At 49.5% G+C, this 20399-nt stretch overlaps 2 protein-coding genes across 2 annotated transcripts; one reads left to right on the forward strand and one right to left on the reverse strand.

Annotated features, from left to right (window-relative positions):
* Positions 1 to 992: 992 nt before the first annotated feature.
* On the reverse strand, positions 993 to 15971 carry PMM2 (phosphomannomutase 2). The gene is made up of 8 exons (XM_060260608.1): positions 15692 to 15971; positions 12063 to 12174; positions 10681 to 10757; positions 7462 to 7553; positions 5233 to 5332; positions 4381 to 4456; positions 2393 to 2508; positions 993 to 2062 (listed from the first exon to the last, which is right to left on the reverse strand). The coding sequence occupies exons 1-8, from the start codon at positions 15776 to 15778 to the stop codon at positions 1958 to 1960; spliced, it is 765 nt and encodes a 254-aa protein (XP_060116591.1). The 5' UTR covers positions 15779 to 15971; the 3' UTR covers positions 993 to 1957.
* On the forward strand, positions 15844 to 19753 carry TMEM186 (transmembrane protein 186). Its single transcript, XM_060260610.1, has 2 exons — positions 15844 to 16022; positions 18150 to 19753. The coding sequence occupies exon 2, from the start codon at positions 18156 to 18158 to the stop codon at positions 18855 to 18857; it is 702 nt and encodes a 233-aa protein (XP_060116593.1). The 5' UTR covers positions 15844 to 16022; positions 18150 to 18155; the 3' UTR covers positions 18858 to 19753.
* Positions 19754 to 20399: the final 646 nt, after the last annotated feature.

The raw sequence follows: 20399 nt of genomic DNA on the forward strand, positions 1-20399 counted from the left end.
CCTGCAGTTCAGAGCCAAATCGATGCAGAAAGCCTGCAGCCATGGCCTTGTTTAGACTAGCAGGGAGCCCTGACAGGCAGCCCAAGTTAACCTGATCTCATCAGATTTTGGAAGCTATGCGGGGTCAGTCCCGGCTAGTATGTGGAAGGGTGATCTCAAAGGAATACCAGGGTTGCTGTGCAGTCAGGCAATGGGAAACCACCTCAGAAACTTCTCGTCTTAAAAAAACAAGCCTAGTTTGCCACTTAGTGGTGTATAATGCTAAAAGAGTTAGAACATGTGGCTGCCAGACAATCTTAAGATCTCTAGGCTGCCATACAATAACTAGCAGGGTTTTTTGCAGAAAAAGCCCAGCAGGCACTCATTTGCATATTAGGCCACACCCCATGACATCACTATTGTTTCACACAGGGCTTTTTTGTAGAAAAGGCCCAGAAGGAACTGTTTGCATACTAAGCCACACCCCCTGACACCAAGCCAGCCGAAACTGTGTTCCTACTCTACATGGTTTTCTACTGCTTTGGCCCAGAAACCCAGTGCTCCTGCGTAAGCGGACCATGCAGAATTTGGGCTGACTCCAACTGTTCTGGCCATTGCTTATGAAAAACCCACACCATCAGATGGTTCCATTTTGGTCTCCCTCCACTCTTCCCTTTCAAGTTGACATCAAAAGCTAAGCGGATGCAGAAAGCGATGTCCCGCTGGCAGCAGAAGTAGAGGTTGAATGTCTTTTTTTTCTACCTCTTTGGAGCAGAAACCTGGTGGGCATTTCTAAGCAGCCCGTGTGGAAACTGCATTCTTTGCATTTGTAATTTTGAGGGGAAATCAAAGTACTGCATTTCTAGTCTCCTGTTTCCTAACTCTACTCAATGTATTGAACCCTATGATAAAACTAACGTGACGCTACATAAAAATGGCACTTTGCCTCTAAAAAGCAACTGCTTTCGACGCCCTAATCTGAAACGTATTTGTTACAGAAGGAAATCACCATAAACAGTCAAAAATAGATTTATTTCTTCCCCATTTACACAAGTGACATTTGACAGTTTCCATTATTTCCATATTAGACACACATTTGCATTTTTCCCCATTGGCGAAAAGGAACTGTTTCGCTTAACTGTCTCTAAAGAAGAGACTAAGAAGTGTTGTGTGTGTGTTGTTGCCTCTTCTACCAACCCAGGGAATGTTCTACATAACGGCAGGAGAGCTTGCCAGAGGGGCAACTGCGTGCTGGATCCAGAGATCTCCTTCTATCACAAACCTTCTGTGCTTCTTTCTAATCGGGAGAAAGGACCTAGATTGCGTAACAGGGACACAGCAGTGAAGGGGGAAAAGAGCTTCCCTCTTCTGGCTGCAGAAGGAAAGGCAGTTCTCTGGAACCAATCATTTGCCAAAACCAGACTTGTGGGTTTTCCTAGCTTTGCCCAGATTGTACCGTGTGAGGTCTTTTAGCTGCCGTTGGACCCCCTGAGACCTAGAACAGAAGACACACTTAATTGTCCAGGAATGCACACTGAGAGGCCGGATTTGCAGTGTCAGGTAGGTGCATGCGCAGTTTCCACGTGGAAGCAAATCGACACCCTGTGTGACACAGGGCTGCCCCCCAAAACAGCATTCCCGCATAGACTCCTTCTCCCTGGATTGAGGGTCGCTCCTTTTCGTGTCGTGACTTCATCAGCTTGTCGAGTGACCGGACCGAGGTCACCCGGTGATGTGAGGAAGGGCAAGTGACGCCGCGGCATCCCCATGCCGATGAACGTGGTATCAGTGGTGGGAGGGAGAAGGAGAGGTTCTTGGTGTTAAGAAGAAAGGCATCCGTGGAAACAGAATGAGTCACTTGCCGAAACACAGGCAGGCTTCTGGAATCCTTTTTGGGGAAGCCCCATGCCCACTCTGGCTTTGAGATGTGCCGGAAGCGACTGTCGGTGCGTCCCTGTCCGAAACAAGCCCCCCTGGTTTAGTTAAAGAACAGGGCTTCACAGATCTGCTTTGTCTGCTCAGGCGACGTCACGCTGTGGCCGATGGTTCTGGGGTCGGTGTAAATTTCATAGTCGTTGCCTCCCTGCAAGGAGAGGGAAATCTTTAATTGCAAAAGCAAAAAGAGCACAAGGAGAGGGACTGAAACCCTGAAATTCTCTTTCCTTTAATCTTCAGCCGGCTGTTTTTTGCTACAGTTCTGTCCCCCCTCACTCAAATGCGGATCGTTTTCCCATGCAGAAAGCGGTCGTCCTCAAATACTTGACTCGGGGGGGGGGGGGGTCTGCTCAAGGAAATTTTTTTGCTCCGGCTAATGTGAGCCCACTGAGGAATGGAAGCCCAGTATGGACACATTTTAAGCAAACACGTTACATGAAACCAGCATCCGGTACCAACCGAACTGTTCTGTACTCACCGGCATGGTCTTGTCTCCGAAAAAGTAGATCTTTTTGAAGCCATCGTTGCCCACGATGCCCAAACAATATCGCTTGTCCCAGCCGTCTGGGAACACGTCGAAGCTTATCTGGCCCCCTGGAAGGATAAAGGTTTTTTAAAAGCTGCTCTAGCACAGAGCAAGTCTGATTGCTTTCTTCTTTTGTAGCTCCAATTTTTTCCCCTGGATTAGGGGGGACGGATTGAGGGAGAAGCCCAGTTTAGCAAAATTCAGCCTGGATCTGCATTTTTATAGTAGGGGAAAAAAAACTGTAGCTCTGCCTTATGATCTCCTGGAAGATTTGAATGGGCCAGCAGCGTCTGAATATTACATTTCTCTGTGCTTTTATTTTTTCTTTTAAAGAAAAAAAATTATTGACGGTTGACAATGTAAACAGCTCACAGAAAGCATTAAAATGGTGTGGTTTAAGAAATACAATCCACACATGTACGATAACACGTGCAAAAGTTCAGTTCAAAGAACTTATGATAAGGATAGTCAGCGGTTAGTTTTTAAAAAGGGAGACCACGTATGTGCGGAGAGCCAGTTTGGTGTAGTGGTTAAGTGTGTGGACTCTTATCTGGGAGAACCGGGTTTGATTCCCCACTCCTCCACTTGCACCTGCTGGAATGGCCTTGGGTCAGCCAGAGCTCTCTTATCTGGGAGAACCGGGTTGGATTCCCCCCTCCTCCACTTGCAGCAGCTGGAATGGTCTTGGGTCAGCCAGAGCTCTCTTATCTGGGAGAACCGGGTTGGATTCCCCCCTCCTCCACTTACAGCTGCTGGAATGGCCTTGGGTCAGCCAGAGCTCTCTTATCTGGGAGAACCGGGTTTGATTCCCCACTCCTCCACTTGCAGCTGCTGGAATGGCCTTGGGTCAGCCAGAGCTCTCTTATCTGGGAGAACCGGGTTTGATTCCCCACTCCTCCACTTGCACCTGCTGGAATGGCCTTGGGTCAGCCATAGCTCTGGCAGAGGTTGTCCTTGAAAGGGCAGCTGCTGGGAGAGCCCTCTCCGGCCCCACCCACCTCACAGGGTGTCTGTTGTGGGGGAGGAAGGTAAAGGAGATTGTGAGCCGCTCTGAGACTCTTCGGAGTGGAGGGCGGGATATAAATCCAATATCTTCATCTACCTCACAGGTTGTCTGTTGTGGGGGAGGAAGGAAAGGAGATTGTGAGCCGCTCTGAGACTCTTTGGAGTGGAGGGCGGGATATAAATCCAATATCTTCATCTACCTCACAGGTTGTCTGTTGTGGGGGAGGAAGGAAAGGAGATTGTGAGCCGCTCTGAGACTCTTTGGAGTGGAGGGCGGGATATAAATCCAATATCTTCATCTACCTCACAGGTTGTCTGTTGTGGGGGAGGAAGGAAAGGAGATTGTGAGCCGCTCTGAGACTCTTTGGAGTGGAGGGCGGGATATAAATCCAATATCTTCATCTACCTCACAGGGTGTCTGTTGTGGGGGAGGAAGGAAAGGAGATTGTGAGCCGCTCTGAGACTCTTCGGAGTGGAGGGCGGGATATAAATCCAATATCTTCATCTACCTCATAGGGTGTCTGTTGTGGGGGAGGAAGGTAAAGGAGATTGTGAGCCTCTCTGAGACTCTTCGGAGTGGAGGGCGGGATATAAATCCAATGTCTTCATCTACCTCACAGGGTGTCTGTTGTGGGGGAGGAAGGAAAGGAGATTGTGAGCCGCTCTGAGACTCTTCGGAGTGGAGGGCGGGATATAAATCCAATATCTTCTTCTTCATCATCTTTTATAAATCTCCTCAGGCCAAATACCATGTTACGATCGCATTTGCTCCCAAGAGAAATATACGGGCCTGTTGCAGGCTTAGGATCACAAGAAAATGTTTTCCCAGATGGGACCTTCTCAGGTCCCATATTAGAAATAATCCCAAATGCTTCTCTTATGGAATCCATCACATTCTGCTGATGTTGTGCTTTAAAAAAAAACCCCAAACTTACCTATTGAGAATGTAAGGCCTCTTCCTGCAAAGTCTCTCTGCAGATCGGCAACAAATTTCTCTCTGATATGCTCTCTCTGTTTGAAAAAAAAAACAAAACACCCCAATGCGGTGATTATTATGGCTGGCGTCGAGCACACGCCTTGCCCCAGTTCCTTTGGAGTCTTCTCCCACCCTTCTGGCCTCTCCCGAGAACCCCGGTGCATGCTGGGAGATCTGCTTGCTTGGCAAAGGATTCGGGGACGCACTCTAAGGCACGCACTCCATTCACGTAGGCTGTGGCGAGCCTCGTCTTCCCCCTCTGTGGAATGGGCGCAGACTTCAGAGCCTATTCCTCTCCCAAAGCACTGTAGTGGCGAAGACAGTCCACTGGCGGCCAGTGTCCCCTCTCAGCTGAGTGAGCGTGAGCCGGCTCACGGATTTTTAGCCTCCAGCTCACACATTTTTGTCTTCGCTCAAGAGGGACGACCCCAGAGCAAACTAATTGATGCTCCCGGCTCACAGCTTTCATGCCAGTCGCTCACAAAGTAAAATTTTGGCTCACAAGACACTGCAGCTTCGAGAGAACGTCGGTGGTGGCCCCACATGTCTCAGTGCAGCCTGACCACTGCGGGATCGAGTGTTTACAAGCTTGCAGCGTGTTTAAAAAGGAATGCTCCAGAGCCCTCCCACCAGGGTCTAACTCTGCACAGCCGCTCACATATTCATGGTTGGTTGCTGCCGGCACTGGGCTCCCATCAGCCCCGGGGAAGCCAGGCCTGAGGAAAACCTTCAAGCAGGATGGACGGCAGGATTTTACCTGACACCTGTTCACAAGAGGCGGCACGCAGCCTGGTTGGAAACCCGCACTGACCTTATCAAGCTCATAGAACTCCATCCGTTCCTCCCGGCTGCAGCTTCTGCCCACGGGACAGACATTCAACATCCCGCTTCGGAATTCGATAAAAGTGCCCCTGGAAGAGAAGTCTGGAAATTACAACCCAGACGGATGCCAGGGGGCAAAGTTTGGCGAGCCAGTTTGGTCTAGTGGTTAAGTGCAAGGACTCTTATCTGGGAGAATCGGGTTTGATTCCCCACTCCTCCACTTGCAGCTGCTGGAATGGCCTTGGGTTAGCCAGAGCTCTTGTAGGAGTTGTCTTTGAAAGGGCAGCTGCAGGGAAAGCTCTCTCAGCCCCACCCACCTCACAAGTTGTCTGCTGTGGGGGGAAAAGATATAGGAGATTGTAAGCCACTCTGAGTCTCTGATTCAGAGAAAAAAGCGGGGTATAAATCTGCAATTCTTCTTCTTCTAGGTGCTGGAATGGCTTTGGGTTAGCATAGCTCTTGTAGGAGTCGTCCTTGAAAAGGCAGCTTCTGTGAGAGCCCTCTCAGCCCCACCCACCTCACAGGGTGTCTGTTGTGGGGGGAGAAGTTATAGGCGATTGTAAGCCACTCTGAGTCTCTGATTCAGAGAGAAGGGTGGGTTATAAATCTGCAATTCTTCTTCTTCTTCTTGGTGCAGGAATGGCCTTGGGTCAGGCATAGCTCTTGTAGGAGTTGTCTTTGAAAGTGCAGCTGCTGGGAGAGCTCTCTCAGCCCCACCCACCCCACAGGTTGTCTGTTGAGGGGGGAGAAAATATAGGAGATTGTAAGCCACTCTGAGTCTCTGATTCAGAGAGAAGGGCAGGGTATAAATCTGCAATTCTTCTTCTTGGTGCTGGAATGGCCTTGGGTTAGCCATAGCTCTTGTAGGAGTTGTCCTTGAAAGGGCAGCTTCTGGGAGAGCCCTCTCAGCCCCACCCACCTCACAGGGTGTCTGTTGTGGGGGAAGGAGATATAGGAGATTGTGAGCTGCTCTGAGACTCTGATTCAGAGAGAAGGGTGGGATATAAATCCGCAATCTTCTTCTTCTTCTTCTTCGTGTAGTGGTTAAGTGTGCGGACTCTTATCCGGGAGAACTGGGTTTGATTCCCCACTCCTCCACTTGCAGCTGCTGGAATGGCCTTGGGTCAGCCATAGCTCTGGCAGAGGTTGTCCTTGAAAGGGCAGCTTCTGTCAGAGCTCTCTCAGCCCCACCCACCTCACAGGGTGTCTGTTGTGGGGGGAGAAGGTATGGGAGATTGTGAGCCACTCTGAGTCTCTGATTCAGAGAGAAGGGTGGGATATAAATCCGCAATCTTCTTCTTCTTCTTCTTCGTGTAGTGGTTAAGTGTGCGGACTCTTATCCGGGAGAACTGGGTTTGATTCCCCACTCCTCCACTTGCAGCTGCTGGAATGGCCTTGGGTCAGCCATAGCTCTGGCAGAGGTTGTCCTTGAAAGGGCAGCTTCTGTCAGAGCTCTCTCAGCCCCACCCACCTCACAGGGTGTCTGTTGTGGGGGGAGAAGGTATGGGAGATTGTGAGCCACTCTGAGTCTCTGATTCAGAGAGAAGGGTGGGGTATAAATCTGCAGACTTCTTCTTCAAAGCCCTTGAGGGGGGGTGTATTAATGGGGTGGGGGTTAGCCCAGCAGCGTCAGAGGCCTATTGCCCCAAAAGCACACACAGTACGTTGCTGGAGGGGAAGAAACAGGACACGGAGATGTAGGGCACTAGGAAAGAGGAGACCTGAATTCAAATCCCGCAACGGGCCATGAAACTCCCTGGGTGCTCTGGGGCCAGCCGCTCTCAGCCGAACCCACCTCACTGGATTGTTGTGTGGATAAAAGGGCGGAGGAGTAGGAGGAAACCAAGGAGGGAATTGAGCACACAAAGGAGGGAGGGGAAATGGAGTTATAAGGGCTGGGGCAGGCTCCCCCAGTGGTCACTTTGTATGTAAAGGTTCGTCTCACCCAGTTACAAAGAACAACATGGCAGAAAGAGGAGAGAGAGAGAGAGAGAGAGGATTTTTGGCCTGAGCAGCTTCAAACTGCACGGGTGCAAAGGAAGGATTAACTTGTGGAACTCACTGCCACTGGATGCAGCAACGGCCCCTAATTCAAGTGGTGATCCGACAAATGGACAGAGAAACCCCATCCACGGTTGTTAGCCACGTTTTATGACAGGCGAGGAGCTCAGCAAATGAACACACACACACCCCGGCTAGGAAACCCCGGCTCACGCACCGTTTCCTGGGCAGCTTGATTTTCGCGATGTAACTCAGGCAGTAGTTGATCAGCTCTTGTAGGAGTTCTTCCCCCAGATGGTTCTGGATGCTCTGCAGGGGGGAAAAGGAGAAAACGCAGAAAGGAGGTCAAAACGTGAGCCGCAAAGGAAATGGCAACAGGAAGCCGAAGGTCCAGACAGCAAGGGCGCTTCTGTTTTCTTAAATATGCCACTTTTCCAGACCAGCTTCACACCACTTGCAACAATAAACCAAACCCAAGCAACTGGGTAATGAGAAGGAACACGGACATAAAGCAAATCCAGCCAGTACACAAAGGCTGTGAACCAACAAGAAAACCAGGCCAGGACATTAACGGAACATGAAGCAAACTCAACAGCCTGAAATGAGATCGACAAAACTGTTCTCGGACTTGGAGCATTTGATAAACCTGCTTTTTGGTGCAGTTTGGTGTTGTGGTTAAGTGTGCGCACTCTTATCTGGGAGAACCAGGTTTGATTCCCCACTCCTCCACTTGCAGCTACTGGAATAGCCTTGGGTCAGCCATAGTGGTGAAGTGTGCGGACTTTTATCTGGGAGAACTGGGTTTGATTCCCCACTCCTCCACTTGCAGCTGCTGGAAAGGCCTTGGGTCAGCCATAGTGGTTAAGTGTGCGGACTCTTATCTGGGAGAACCGGGTTTGATTCCCCGCTCCTCCACTTGCAGCTACTGGAATGGCCTTGGGTCATCCATAGCTTTTGTAAGAGTTGTCCTTGAAAGGGCAGCTGCTGTGAGAGCTAAAGGGGGATTTGAACCCAAGCCTGTTTCGACATCCTCGCCAGATGGGCGGTTATTTAGTCTGCAAAAACAAAACTGAATGAGAGTCTTTGGGCACCTTGAGGACTTACTACATTTATTCTGGCTTTTCTGGAACAGAAACCACGTGCCAGAAGCTATACAGGACCTCTTTTGTAGAAAAAGCCCAGCAGGAGCTCATTTGCATATTAGGCCACACCCCTGATGCCAAGTCAGCCGGAACTGTGTCCCTGTGCGTTCTGGCTCAAAAAAAAGCCCCGGTTACGCTCACAACTGCAGATAACAGAACGCCTGATGGATGCTCACTTCTGTGCTTCTCGGGTTGTGAGTTCTGATCCACAAGTGTTTACGCTGGAATAACCTTCATCTGTAATATGCCACAGCAGTCTAAGCACAATACCACACCAGCTCTCACCAAAGACCTTGAGGTTGGATTCCCGGGGAGGTTACTTCCATTTTTGGTGGGATTGACTCCTCGCATGGCGATTTTTGTCATTTCCCTGTAACGAATGTTTCATTTCAACACAGCCGCGCGCCGCACGATGCCCCGTTCACCCTACTGAGAAACCTCACTGAATATCCCCCTCCCCCGCGAGGATCCATCCAAACAGAGTCCCCGCCCGGCGTTCCCTCTAAGCTGAGTTAGTGCGAGCCAGCTCACAGGTTTTTTAGCCTCTGGCTCACGCGTTTCTGTTTGAGCGCAGGAAAAATGGCCGCAGAGCAAACTCATCGGTGTAGCAGCTCACCACTGGAAACGCCAGCAGCTCACAAAGTAGAATTTTGTCTCACAAGACTCCACAGGGAGTACTGATTCCCACCACCACATATCGACAGCAGTCTGGAATGGTGTAAACACCCTCTGAGGGCTTTTTCTGCCGGTAAAGCTGAAATATGCATGTAGAACAAAATCTGAGTCCAGGGGCATCTCCAAGACCAGGGGTGGCCAAACTTGCTTAACGTTGGAGCCACACAGAATAAACATCGGATGTTTGAGAGCTGCAAGACTAGGAGGGAGGGAGGGAAGGTAGGAAGGAAACAGATAAGAGGAAAGAGAGAAGATGATGATAATGGATTTATATCCCACCCTCCACTGCAAAGAGTCTCAGAGCGGCTCACAATTGCCTTTCCCTTCCTCCCCCACAGCAGACACCCTGTGAGGTAGATGAAGATATTGGATTTATATCCCGCCCTCCACTCTGAAGAGTCTCAGAGCGGCTCACAATCCCCTTTCCCTTCCTCCCCCACAACAGACACCCTGTGAGGTAGATGAAGATATTGGATTTATATCCCGCCCTCCACTGCAAAGAGTCTCAGAGCGGCTCACAATTGCCTTTCCCTTCCTCCCCCACAGCAGACACCCTGTGAGGTAGATGAAGATATTGGATTTATATCCCGCCCTCCACTCCAAAGAGTCTCAGAGCAGCTCACAATCTCCTTTCCCTTCCTCCCCCACAACACCCTGTGAGGTAGATGAAGATATTGGATTTATATCCTGCCCTCCACTCCAAAGAGTCTCAGAGCAGCTCACAATCTCCTTTCCCTTCCTCCCCCACAACACCCTGTGAGGTAGATGAAGATATTGGATTTATATCCCGCCCTCCACTCCAAAGAGTCTCAGAGCAGCTCACAATCTCCTTTATCTTCTCCCCCCACAACAGACACCCTGTGAGGTAGATGAAGATATTGGATTTATATCCCGCCCTCCACTCCGAAGAGTCTCAGAGCGGCTCACAATCTCCTTTCCCTTCCTCCCCCACAACAGACACCCTGTGAGGTGGGTGGGGCTGGAGAGGGCTCTCCCAGCTGCTGCTCTTTCAAGGACAACCTGTGCCAGAGCTATGGCTGAGCCAAGGCCATGCTAGCAGGTGCAAGTGGAGGAGTGGGGAATCAAACCCGGTTCTCCCAGATAAGAGTCCGTACACTTTACCACTACACCAAACTGGCTCTCCAGAGATAGATAGAAAGCAACTTTAAATGCATTCTCCAAGCCACCCTTGAGACAAATGCTCGTCTCCAAGAGCCAAATGCCTTCTCCAAGCTGACCAATGGGTTGGTGGGGTCTTTGAGAGCCACACAATATGTGTGAAAGAGCCACAGTACGGCCAACACGACCAACAGAGCTTAATTCTGGGTACAAGCTTTCGTGCGCACGCACTTCTTCAAATATACGAAGAAGCATGCACACACCCAAAATTTTATACCTTGAATAAAACTGTGTTGGTCTTAAAGATGGCCCTGGACTCTAAGTTTGTTCTGCTGCTTCAGACCAACATGGCTACGCTACCATTTCACCTTTGGTTTAAACATTTCTGGTTGGTTTTTCTTTGGGGGGGTGCAAAATAAACCCCCAGGTTACACCAGAAGCAAGCCCTCTCAAGCCAGCAAGCTTCGCTAGGGTGCCATTTCGTTTTCTCTTATCCTCACCTGCTTCTTCAACAGTTTCCCTTCTTTGTAGGCCACCAGACCATTTTCGGGGAAGACGTAGTCAAATTTCTCAGTCACTAGGAAAAGAAATGTGGGCAACAAATAAGCGTGCTGTTTTCTTTATTACGGAATCTGCGGCGATGGAGTAGGTTCATCTACCAGCTCCCAACAGATCTCTCGTTCCAGCCCCCACATCAGTAAAACGGGGAGGCGAGGAGAGAATCTAACCTTGAACATGTGCAGAAAATGACTTTACGAATTAGACAGCAGGATCCGGGACAGAGAGAGACTGAGAACAGGGCTCTACAGGCCACCAAAGGAAAGGTGCAAAAAATCAGAGCGGCCCAGCTGAAGTTTCTGAGATCGAAATACAGCAAGCGTGCTTACATTTTTTTTTTAACAGACAACAGCTCCAGCCAGCACCGAGGCGGCTGTAAGGCAAAGTCTTATAGGCCAACACGTATGAATTGCCTAATGGTTTTGGGAAGGCATACAATGAAAGGGTGTCCATGAAATGCTTTGGTAGATCAGCCCAGAGTCCAAGTGCTAGGGTATTCTGCTGGCTGGATCAGGAAAGCCAATGGACAAGGTACAAAAGCCCCTGCATTATTGCCAGCAAGTACAATTCGGAGGTACACTGCAGCTGACTGTGGAGGCTCCATTTAGGGACTGTAGCTGCCCTCCGCAAATCCAATCCAATCAGGGGGCATGTCATAGGAAAAGAGGTGCCAGATCTCATTCGCGCAACACATTTGCATATGCCACACCCCCTGACATCTCTGGAAGGTGTACTAAATTGTATCAGCTCAGCATCTACCTTAAAATGCTTCTGGGATTATTAACAGTCATAATAAAACCTGACTCCCGTAACTTTTTAAATTACTGTCTCCTATGTGGCCGCAGAGGAATTATGAAGATTTCCACCCGTCTGCTTTATATGTTTTGGTTCTTTTCCCATTTTTTTTTGTGTGTGTGAGGGGGAAATATTAGAAAGTTCGTTAAATCTCAAGAGTTCAGCAAAATTCTCACAGGGGGTTTGAACAATGGAGCCCAGAAGCAAGGGTGTGGGGGGTTTTTTGGGGGGGGGGGAGAGAAAGAGAGAGCACAATAAAATTTAGAGGTTCCGGAGCTCTGCTCCTGTGAGCTCCTGCCCAAAATGAGGCCTGAATTCAACGCTTCCAAGATTGCTTGCTCCGAAATAAGGTGCGGCTTTGAACAGGAGCTAAAAGCTCTCTTCAGGAGCGCAAATGTCGTTTGTGGAACTTAATTTGGGGTGGGCAAAAGTCAACAGAGCCGGATTTCCGCACAAGCTTACGCACCCAGAATACGACCTGGCCAGCTGTTCGCTTACTGAGCTCGAAAGGGCCACGCTCCAGCCTTACCGTCTTCTCCAAGTTGCTCCTGGATTTTGTCAAAGTCCGAGCCGCCCACTACGCCCACTTTCATCTTCTTCCGCAGAACCTGCAGAAAATCTGCCATTTCTGGAGTTATTTTCTAGAATGACAGAGAAGGGGGAAAAGCAAATAAAACCACTGCGCGTCAACTACAATCTAGACAATAACTTTTTCTGCTCCAACTGGCTTTCAAAGAGCAACCAAAAAATCCACAGTTGTAAAGAGGCAATACAATGAAGAAATGTCAACTGTATAGCACAAGGGTGGCCAGACTTGCTTAACATAAGAGCCACATAGAATAGTCAGATGTTTGAGAGAGGAAGGAAGGAAGGAAGGAAGGAAGGAAGGAAGGAAGGAAGGAAGGAAGGAAGGAAGGAAGGAAGGAAGGAAGGAAGGAAGGAAGGAAGGAAGGAAGGAAGGAAGGAAGGAAGGAAGGAAGGAAGGAAGGAAGGATAGAATAGATGGGAAGGGGAAAGGGAGAGAGGGGTGGAAAGGTGGCAACTTTAAATGAATTCTCCAAGCCACCAGCTGATGAGGTGGTGGGGGTTCAAGAGCCACACAATATGTGTGAAAGAGCCACATGTGGTTCCTGAGCCACAGTTTGGCCACCCCGGTATAGCACTATAATAAAATGTTATTATCACATTAAAGCACAAGGCAGCGTTAAGTAGCTTTGTTCTCAGGTCCCCGCACAACAGCCCTGCAAGGCGGCTCACACCTCTTCCCCTCATGCCCAAGCTGAATTCCAAAGACGCTTTTAATTTTTTTTTTACAGCACGAAGGAAAAAGAAAAATAGTCCCCATTGATTTAACTTCCAACAAAGGGCAAGCGAAGGTCACCTGCTCCTATAGACATGCACCCCCCTACCGAGTTGGGAAAATTAAAAAAGAGCGGCCCCTAAGTATGCACAGAGTGCAGTTTCCTCTCTGCTGAGAGTAGCACACGTTTGATTGTCAGCGGTGTGCTTTTGCATAATGGCATTTATTTCTTTATTTTTAAAATGAATTCTAGGTCAACTCAGGCTGCAAAAGGAAGAGGACGACTGGGGAAATCAGTTCTATAAGGAAACCGGATTGCAGGATCACCTTGTTTTTACGGCACCGCCTTTCACCTTTGTAACCTGCTCTTGGCATTATGGGATGCCAGGCCTTACCATTCTTCCTTGTTCGCCTTGTTTCCTAATTCAGTAATCCGCTGTATTATTCGCCGTCTTATACTATCTGATTTAGGGTGCCAACTTCCAGGTAGTGCCTGGAAATGTCTTGCTATTACAGCTGCTCTCCAGATGATAGAGTCCCCCTGGAGAAAATGGCTTTGGAAGGGGGGCTTTATTGGCAGTATAACCCTCTGAAGCCCCTCCCTTCCTCAAGGCCCACCCTCCCCAAGTCCCACCCCCCAAATCTCCAGTTATTTCATAACCCAGATCTGGAAAACCCTACACATTTTTTATGCTTTGCATTTCCTTGGGGATCAGCAAAAAAGGAGGGGGGGGACTAGAAATGAAGTCAGTAAACAAATGCATTTCCTTGGGCCCTTTCGGTGTTTCAAGTGCTTTGCAGACATTAGAAATATAAAACTGAATGAGACTCCTAAGGGTCATCTAGTCCAACCCCCTGCACAGTGCAGGTAATTTACAACTGCCTCTCCTACACCCCCAAACATACACTCCACCTGCTCCATGTCCAGAGGAAGGTGGAAAAAAAAAACCCTCTGGGATCTCTGGGCCAATCTGACCTGGAGGAAAATTTCTTCCTGACCCCAAAGTAGTAACTGGCATTATCCTGGACATATAAGAATGGGCCACATTCATCCCCTCCTGCTCTCCCTCTCATGGTCTGCCTAAATTCCTAGAATTATCTGGCTGTTACCCTTACTATATTACAGATTTAAATCGAGGCCAAGAACTGAGATCAAGAGTCCTGTTGAAATAAACATTTGTTAGTCTTTTAAGTGACAAGACTATTGGTTTTCTTTCGCTACAATAAAGAGAGCTACCCCTTTACAATTGCCCAAGACTACCCAACAGGGTGGTGGCAGAGACCTCACACAAGCTGGGTCCTGGTTCGAATCCCATCTCTGCCTGAAACCCATCAGAAATGCTGCTGGAAATATTACGAGAAACCACCATTCAAAGCACAGCCTTTTATCAGACATTAGTGACCTCTGGGCCAGTCATTTCCCTTACTCTTCAGATGAAAAGGCAGAAGGGAGGAGTAAGTATGCTGCTCTAAGTTCACTTTCAAGTCCAACAAAGTGTACAATTCTGAGTATAAGCTTTTGCATGCATGCGCACAACTTATAACCAGAATTAAACTTTGTTGGCCTGAAAGGTGCCGCTGGACTCGAACCGGGGTCCCACATCGCACGCAGTGGCCATTCACTGCTGTTAGCAGACCTCTTTATTTGCTTTATTCCCTTGTTTCATTCTTTGCCTGCATTTCTGGTGGAGACTCAAGGCAGGTATCTATCTATGGCTTTTTTTGAACAAGAACGCAGTTCCGGCAGGCTTGCTGTCAGAGGGCGTGGCCTACTATGCAAATGAGTTCCTGTTGGGCTTTTTCCTACAAAAACATCTATCTATCCATCCATATATATCAGGGACGGCCAAGCTTTCGTAACGTAAGAGCTACATTGAATAAGCGTGAGATGTTTGAGAGCCGCAAGACACGGACATCAGACGTTTGAGACCCTCAACACAGAAAGGAAGGAGGAAAGAAGGCAAATAGATGGGAGGAGGAGAGGTGGAAAGAAAGCAACTTTAATTATAATCGCCTTCTCCAAGCGGGCTGGCAGAGCGATGGGGGCTTCGGGAGCCACACGATAAGTGCGAAAGAGCCACGCGGGCCTCCCGAGCCGCAGTTTGGCCACCCCACACATACAGCCGTCGAACCAGACCGCGCAAGACACCCACAAGCCATGCAACAAGAATTGCGGGGATGCAAAGAGGACCATCTTTCTGAGCCATGCCATAACTAGGCTTCCCAATCCCCAGGTCCCAGCAGGGATCTCCTGGTTTTAAAGGTTCCCCCACCCCCGCCCCCAGCCAGCTAGCCAGCGGGGGAAGCCCCATCCCCACAGCTCTAGATCTCCAGCAGTTTTAGGGAATAATGGGGACTTGATCCACGGATACCGGGGGCTCTAGGGAGGCTGTGTTTTGAGGCAGAGGCACCAAATTTTCAGTATAGCATCTAGTGCCACTCCCCAAAATACCCTCCAAGTTTCAAAACCAGGGGGTCCAATTCTATGAGCCCCCAAAAAAGGTGCTCCTATCCTTCATTATTTCCTATGGAAGGAAGGCATTTAAAAAGCTGTGCTGTCCCTTTCAACGTGATGGCCAGAACTCCCTTGGAGTTCAATTATGCTTGTCACACCCTTGCTCCTGGCTCCGCCCCCAATGTCTCCTGGCTCCACCCCCAAAGTCTCCTGGCTCTGCCCCCAAAGTCCCCAGATATTTCATGAATTGGACTTGGCAACCCTAGCCATAACTAACACAAGCTCACGGCGAAAGAGGATTGCAAAAGACTAGTCCGGTGCAACACGTCACCGCTGCCCATCACCGCCCCAGTCGCCGGGCACTCTGCACGTGCTCAGAGGAGGGGCTCGCGCGGGCTCCCACCTGGCGGGGCGCGGTGAGGGTGCCGTCCACGTCGAAGAGGCAGAGGGCGCGGCCGCCGTCCAGGCTCCCTTCGCCGCCGTCCTCCATGCTTCACCTGCCGGCTGGGTCCGAATTAGCGATGAGTTGGCGCCGGTTCCGCTTCCCCCGCCCAGACTACGACTCCCGGCATGCCCCGCGGGAGAAGACTCCTAGGGGGGCGGAAGCGCGCCCGCTCAGCGCACGCGCACTCGGAAAGAGAAGAGGAAGACTTCCGGCTGGGCGTCGATTTGACGGTTTGGGCGCCGTTGCTGTCTATGGTGCTCCTCTGAACGCTGAGCGGGCGGCCAGGCAGGTACGGAAAGCGGCTTAGGGAAAACGCTGATTTGTTCGGGGTGCCAACATCCAGGTGGGACCTGGAGATCCCCCCGCCTGGAGAAAACGGATGCTTGAAGGGGGTGGGCTCTATGGCGTTTTACCCCACTGAAGCCCCTCCCCCTAGCCCCACCCCCGAGTCCTAGGGATGCCAACCTCCAGGTGGTGCAAACCAAGGGGAACGAACACAGCGAGGTTAGGAACAGGCGAGAACCGTGTTCTGCTAAAGAATAAATTCGTTACGTGAAGTTGTTTCTGAGCAATGCTGAAGCCCTTTGCAGAATATGTTTCTGAAAACTAGATGCAATAAATGCAGGATGTCTCGTTATCTTCAGTGCTTAGCACTGCATGGTTTATAATGTACAAAAAACATTCTTGCAGTTTACAATATGCATTTGCATAAAGGCAATTGCCAGTTTGCAATTTAATGGAAGAGTCCACTCAGAACGAAGACTGATAGATGCGAAAAAGCCCCTCCAAATCAGTAATGTTGCCAACGAAGTCAAGGTTACTTTGCAGAAAATTAAGGCAATGTCTTTATATGTGTCGCTGATAATGAAGTGCAGCTGATAACACGTTCCCTAGGTTTACAAAGCCGTGCTTCAGCGTCAGCCTTCATCTAATCATTCATTTCATATTATCTGGAACCAATGCTCACAGCGGTATAAGTGCAGTCAGCTCCTCCAAAGGGCATTAGCTGTTCTCTGATTTCCTGCTGTTAGAACTCATCTCCAGGAGACAGAAATCAGTTCCCCTGAAGAAAATGGCCACTTTGGACAGTGGACTTTATGGCATTAGACCCCGATGGAGTCCCTCCCCAGGATCCACCCCCCAAAATCTCCAATTTTCCAATCTGGATCTAGCAATCCTATTCTTAATCACCGCCACCTGCATCACCTGCCAGTAGCCAAGAGGAAATCTGGCAACCCTTGTTGTTACATATGTGGCCGTTGTACATGAATGTAGGTTTGTGTGCATTTGTGTGTAGTTCAATGGGTGTGCGTATCCATGTTGCATCTGTATTTTATATGTGTGCATGCAGGGAGACAGAATATGTGCAGATCTCTCACAGTGTATGCAGAATCAAGATATAAAAACAGATCTTCAAGCGCATAGAGAACAAAATAAGAGTCCAGTGGCTCCTTTAAGACCAACCAAAGTTTATTCAAGGTATGCGCATTCACGTGCATGCACACTTCCTCAGGTACATCAAAAGTATATATATATATATATATGATGAAATGAAAGTGTGTGTGTATAATGAAATGAAATTATATATATATAAGGCAGATGCCTATATTTTCAATTAATTGTACTCTTCACCTGTGTAGAGACATCTGCCTGTATATGTGACTGGTTAACTTCAATTTCTGTGTATCTGAGGAAGTGTGCCTTGCACAGAAAAGCTCATAGCTTAAATAAACTTTTGTTGGTCTTAAAGGTGATCCTGGACTCAAACTTTGCTCTGCCGCTTCAGACCAACATGGCTACCCACCTGGACCTACAGGAAGGTCTGCCCACCAGGTAGAGCTGTACAGAGAGATTTGCACGCACGCAAAATAAATACGATAGACCTGCACACACAGACGAGATCTAAACAGAAACCTGTCTTTTTTTTTTTTAAGGTTGTGCTTGCAGGATTTCTTTTTAATCCCGCCCTTCTTTGCGCTCGAAATGTCTCATGCATTCTAAGGGAAGCCTCACCAGGTGCCTCTCTGCTTCACCCAGTATCCTATTTTAGGGCATAGCACGGGATGGCCAAACTGTGGCTCTTTCACACATATTGTGTGGCTCTCAAAGCCCCCACCACCCCATTGGCCAACTTGGAGAATGCATTTAAAGTTGATTTCTTTTGACCTCTCCCTCCCCCCCATCTATTTTCCTTTTCCTTCCTTCCTTCCTTCCTTCCTTCCTTCCTTCCTTCCTTCCTTCCTTCCTTCCTTCCTTCCTTCCTTCCTTCCTACCTACCTACCTACCTACCTACATTGGACATTCATGTCTTGCAGCTCACAAATATCTGACATTTATTCTATTTAGCTCTTAAGTCAAACAAGTTTGGCCACCTCTGGCATAGCAGGTCTTAACAGAAACGCATGCTTTGTTTCAGGCCGGAATGCTGGGTGCTTGCCGTCGCCCGTGCCTCTTTCGATCCTGGGGAAGGCGTCTCCCAAATGCCGCTTGGTTGGGGCAGTCGGAAAAGGCCTCGCTCCCTTCCTTTAGAACGCGACCAGCAGTGCACCCGTGTGGCTGGCAGAGTCCTGCAGTCCGGCAAGTCCTGCCCAGATGGCTTGGCATTTCAGCCCCTTCTCAGCCGGCCCTGGAGGAAAAAAACGCCGAGAGCCCCAAAGACTTCAGACTGATTTACAGGTTCCCCGGGATCCGGTACTGCCGAGCCCTGTCAAGGTTGAAACTACTTCAGACAGCCATTACGGCGCTGATTCTCCCTCCAGTCTGGCTTCTCCACTGGCAAGACCAAGTGACCCAAGCCCAGTGTCTCTACAGCACAGGCATCGCTTGCTTTGCCGGCTTCATGCTGTATGCCATGAGTTATTACTTCCGGCGAATCGTAGGACTGATGTACTTGAACCAAGACGGCACGGTGCTAAGAGTGGCTCATTTGACGTTTTGGGGGAGGAGGAAGGACTTCTGCTGCCCGGTCGAAACTGTGATGACCTTGGCTGACCTTGGTGAAGACAGGAACGAGCTTCTGGTCTGCCTCCAGCGGTACGACAGGGATCATTTCTTCTACTTCACTCTCCGCTTTGGGCAGGTTGTGGACGAGGAAGGGTTCAGAAGGGTATTTGGAACAGTTTAGGAAGCGGCGAGGAAACTCCGATGGACAAATTTGCCAGTGTCTGGAAGCCACTGGGGGGGCCTCGTCTTTAATTCAGCGCAGGGATAGGTCAGTCCACGCTTCAGCCCGCCATTCTGGGAGACGTCTCTCACACGAGACGCATCATGAGTTACGTTTCACAGAGGTGTCTTTCCTTGAGGGAGTGCGTTCCCTCCAGCACCCCGAGGTCTCCCTGTACTGGATGTGGGTGGGGATGTCCTCTCTTAGAGGTGCCAGTTGCCAGCTGGGGACAGGGGATCCCCCAATTTTGGGGGCTCCCCCCCCAAAAGCCAGCCAGCAATCCTCCACAGCCCTGCTTAAAAAGACGGGGCGCTGTGGACGCCTGCCCTGCAAACCACGAATTCACAGTCGTAATATGCAGGGCATTTTTTGTAGCAGAAACTCCTCACCCACCTCACAGGGTGTCTGTTGTGGGGGAGGAAGGGAAAGGAGATTGTGAGCCGCTCTGAGACTCTTCGGAGTGGAGGGCGGGATATAAATCCAATATCTTCTTCTTCTTCTTTGCATATTAGGCCACACACCCCTGATGCAGCCAGTCCTCCAGGAGCTTACAGTAGGCCCCGTACTAAGAGCCCTGCAAGCTCCTGGAGGATTGGCTACATCAGTGGGGTGTGGCCTAATATGCAAAGGCGTTCCTGCTACAAAGAAAGCCCTGATAATATGTCACTGTTGGAGCCAGGCCGGGGGGGGGGGGGGATGAGGGGACTCGGGAGTGGTCTGCTGGCTTCTGTGGGATAATTATTGCTTCTTTTAGATGGGGATCTTCCAAGCCATAGGTCTAGAATGTCGTGTTCCACCTTGTTACTTGCGACACCAGAGAACTATGGGATTCCTACATTAAACTTTAAAATGTCCAATCTCTTTGAAGGCAGTTGTCTGTTCGCACTCGGGTCAGGGTGGGAGACCAGCTGATAGCAGAAGCAAGAGCCCCCATGGGAATGAGGGAGGGAAGGAACCAAAATTCAGACAACGGCCAAGCGCAGGACTTAGAAAACCACATTGCTAATAGACAGCAAGTTTAAATGCATGCTGCACAAGTGTGCACAGCTAACAGGCACTGAGAAGCACATACTCCTTGGTGAGGAAAGATCCAGTTGGGAGTAGCGTGAGCCAGCTCACAGGTTTTTTAGCCTCCAGCTCACAACCTTTGATCTTGGCTCAGGAAAAAAGCTCACAACTTTAATGTCAGTAGCTCACAAAGTAGAATTTTTGCTCACAAGACCCCACGACTTAGAGGGAGTATTGGCAGCCATGTTGGTGTGAAGCTGTAGAACGAAGTTTGAGTCCAGTGGCACCCTTAAGACGAACACAGTTTTATTCAAAGTAGCTTTCTGAGGAAGTGTACATACACGCAAAAGCTCATACCTTGAATAAAACTTTGTTGGTCTTAAAGGTGCCCCTGGACTAAAAACCTCCCAACTTTGCTCTAGTGATAAAGTGCAGAAAGCATTTCTATGGATTTAAAATGGACCCTCCCTGGTCTGACCCAGCAGGGCTCTTCTG

This window comes from Heteronotia binoei, chromosome 20, assembly GCF_032191835.1.
Source record: "Heteronotia binoei isolate CCM8104 ecotype False Entrance Well chromosome 20, APGP_CSIRO_Hbin_v1, whole genome shotgun sequence".
NCBI classification, from domain to species: Eukaryota; Metazoa; Chordata; class Lepidosauria; order Squamata; family Gekkonidae; genus Heteronotia; species Heteronotia binoei.

Excerpts from the sequence above, each read along its gene's own strand:
- TMEM186 (XM_060260610.1), top strand. The coding sequence starts at position 18,156 with ATGCTGGGTGCTTGCCGTCGCCCGTGCCTCTTTCGATCCTGGGGAAGG.
- PMM2 (XM_060260608.1), bottom strand. The coding sequence starts at position 15,778 with ATGGAGGACGGCGGCGAAGGGAGCCTGGACGGCGGCCGCGCCCTCTGC. Across the intron at positions 12,175-15,691 it reads CCCTCACCGCGCCCCGCCAG|AAAATAACTCCAGAAATGGC; the intron begins GTGGGAGCCCGC and ends CTGTCATTCTAG. Across the intron at positions 5,333-7,461 it reads ATCAAGCTGCCCAGGAAACG|GGGCACTTTTATCGAATTCC; the intron begins GTGCGTGAGCCG and ends CTTCTCTTCCAG.